The sequence below is a fragment of the Eurypyga helias genome, unplaced genomic scaffold (assembly GCF_000690775.1).
Source record: "Eurypyga helias isolate BGI_N326 unplaced genomic scaffold, ASM69077v1 scaffold26429, whole genome shotgun sequence".
In the NCBI taxonomy this organism is placed as follows: domain Eukaryota; kingdom Metazoa; phylum Chordata; class Aves; order Eurypygiformes; family Eurypygidae; genus Eurypyga; species Eurypyga helias.
In genome coordinates this window covers 2,260-4,338 of record NW_010270484.1, presented here as the reverse complement: position 1 = coordinate 4,338, position 2,079 = coordinate 2,260, and the positions used below count along the sequence as shown (strand labels likewise).

The 2,079-nt window shown below is 57.9% G+C and overlaps 1 protein-coding gene across 1 annotated transcript in view; it reads left to right on the top strand.

The window, feature by feature from the left end:
- Positions 1 to 273: 273 nt before the first annotated feature.
- LOC104514716 (DNA polymerase subunit gamma-1-like) overlaps positions 274 to 2,079 on the top strand; it is a gene marked incomplete at both ends in the record, with an annotated part of 4,004 nt that continues 2,198 nt past the window's right edge. The window contains 4 exons of the mRNA XM_010158468.1: positions 274 to 469; positions 905 to 1,072; positions 1,331 to 1,477; positions 1,703 to 1,782. Of these exons, the coding sequence (XP_010156770.1) occupies positions 274 to 469; positions 905 to 1,072; positions 1,331 to 1,477; positions 1,703 to 1,782 (591 nt within the window). The remainder of the gene's footprint in view (positions 470 to 904; positions 1,073 to 1,330; positions 1,478 to 1,702; positions 1,783 to 2,079) is intronic.

Genomic DNA, 2,079 nt, shown 5'->3' with positions numbered 1-2,079 from the left:
ACACGGCTTTTAGAAGGATGGGGATGCTCCCAAGCAGAGCTTTTTCCTGCAAACCACCACTGGCTTGCGGGGAAAATACAGCAAAGCCCCAGTGTGTGACTCTGGGATGTGGGAGATGTGTCCTGCTTAGCAAGCACAGTGGTCCCCGGTGTCAGTTGCCCCCTTCCCACGGGTGCGATCCTGCTCAACACCCCACGGCACAGCAGGCGCTTTTGGTCCTGGGAGCCCTACTCTATTTTTGATGGCTGTTGGGCTGCTGCCTGTCCTCTGCAGGTACTCGTGGTGCAGCAAGCGGCTGCTGGAGCAGCGGGACTCCTGGTCCAGCCACCTCACCCTGGCCGACCTCATTCCCCTGGAGAGCCCAGCGGGCGCCAGCTGCGCCAGCAAGCAGGACTGGCTGGAGAGACTAGTGGTGGGGCATAATGTGGCCTTCGACCGGGCGTTCATCAAGGAGCAGTACCTCATCCAGGTAATCCGCGGTGATGTTGCTTCATACCAGCACCTGCCGTTCATTACCCAGATAGTCATTTGCACTGGCTTTTCAGGGTTATTTTGGCAGATTGCCGTTCTACACAGATAGCCCAGGGTTATGCTCAACAGGTTGAGGTTGGATTCCTTTAGAGTGAGATGTTCTTGCATCCCGTAGGTTGTTGTAGGCTGCAGGGTTGCAGCTAGGGACGTGGCAAGAGCCTCTGGGCAGCTGACAGCCTGCACTGGGGATGCTCTTGGCTCTCAGAAGAAGGGTGCTGGGAGGCAAAGCTTTGCCTTGACAAAAGCAGCCCAAGCAGAGAACTTGCAGCTGTAACACAGGGTGTGCTTGCTGGCAGCTGCAGGATGCTTGGCAGCATGTTTCTACTTCAGCATATCTCAAAATTCCTCTCCTCTCTCCCCTGATGTGCCCCAGGGCTCTCGGGTGCGTTTCCTGGACACCATGAGCATGCACATGGCCATCTCAGGGCTGACAGGCTTCCAGCGCAGTCTCTGGATGGCTGCCAAGCAAGGCAAGAGGAAGGGACTGCAGCAGGTCAAGCAGCACATCAAGAAAACACGCAGCAAAACGGAGGGTCCAGCTGTGAGTAAGGTTGCTGAGCTGCTGGCAGTGGCATGGGTGGCAGGGGAGTGCTTGATCCTGTAATGGGACCTTTTGCTCCTGTGCTGGGACCATCTGCTCCTGTACCGGTAGAGTAGGAGCTGTTGGAGCAGCTCTGCTGGATGAAGCTCTCCCAGATGACCTGGCTTTAGTTTAAAATTGGAGCAGTGGCATCCTTTACCCGTGCCAATCTCAGCTGGTCCTTTTCCCATACCGTCTGACCCCCAACCTTGATTGCAGGTCACTTCGTGGGACTGGGTGCACGTCAGCAGCATCAACAACCTGGCAGACGTGCACGCGCTGTATGTCGGGGGGGAGCCGCTGGAGAAGGAGGCACGGGAGCTCTTTGTGAAGGGGACCATGGCTGACATCAGGAGTCACTTCCAGGTGCAGGCAGTGATGCTGGTGTCTCGATGGGCAGTGGGAGCCAGAGCCATTCCCTGGGAGCGGGGCGGGAGCAGCTGCTGGGATAGATTTTGCTGCCCTTTCTTGCCAGGGCTTTGGGTGTGCATGGGGCTGCGATGTCCCCCATCCTCCCACAGCCCCAGTGCCCTGCCCAGTGCAGGCAGAGGGGCAGCTGCTTTGCCTGCTCTTACCTGTCTGTGCCTCCAGGACCTGATGTCGTACTGTGCCCGCGACGTCCAGGCCACCCACGAGGTGTTTCAGGAGCAGCTGCCGCTCTTCATGGAGAGGTGGGAATGCCAAGCTCTGCCCAGCATTGGTTGGGGTCCCTCTGGGGATGGGGTGCTGTTCCTTGGGATGGCGGTGGGAGGTTGGGAGGCCCGGAACCCCATTTCAGGAGGGGCCTCAGACCCTGCCCACTTTGCAGATGAGAAGGAGTAAACAGCAGCACAGTGTGGCTGGTGAAGGCGAGCGGATTGAATGAGGCAGGTCAGAGTGATGTAGCTTTGGGCTTAGGGCACAGGCGTGCTTTTAGAGCAGTGATTTATGTCCAGGGCATGCAGAAGGTGTAGGAGTCCTTATGCACT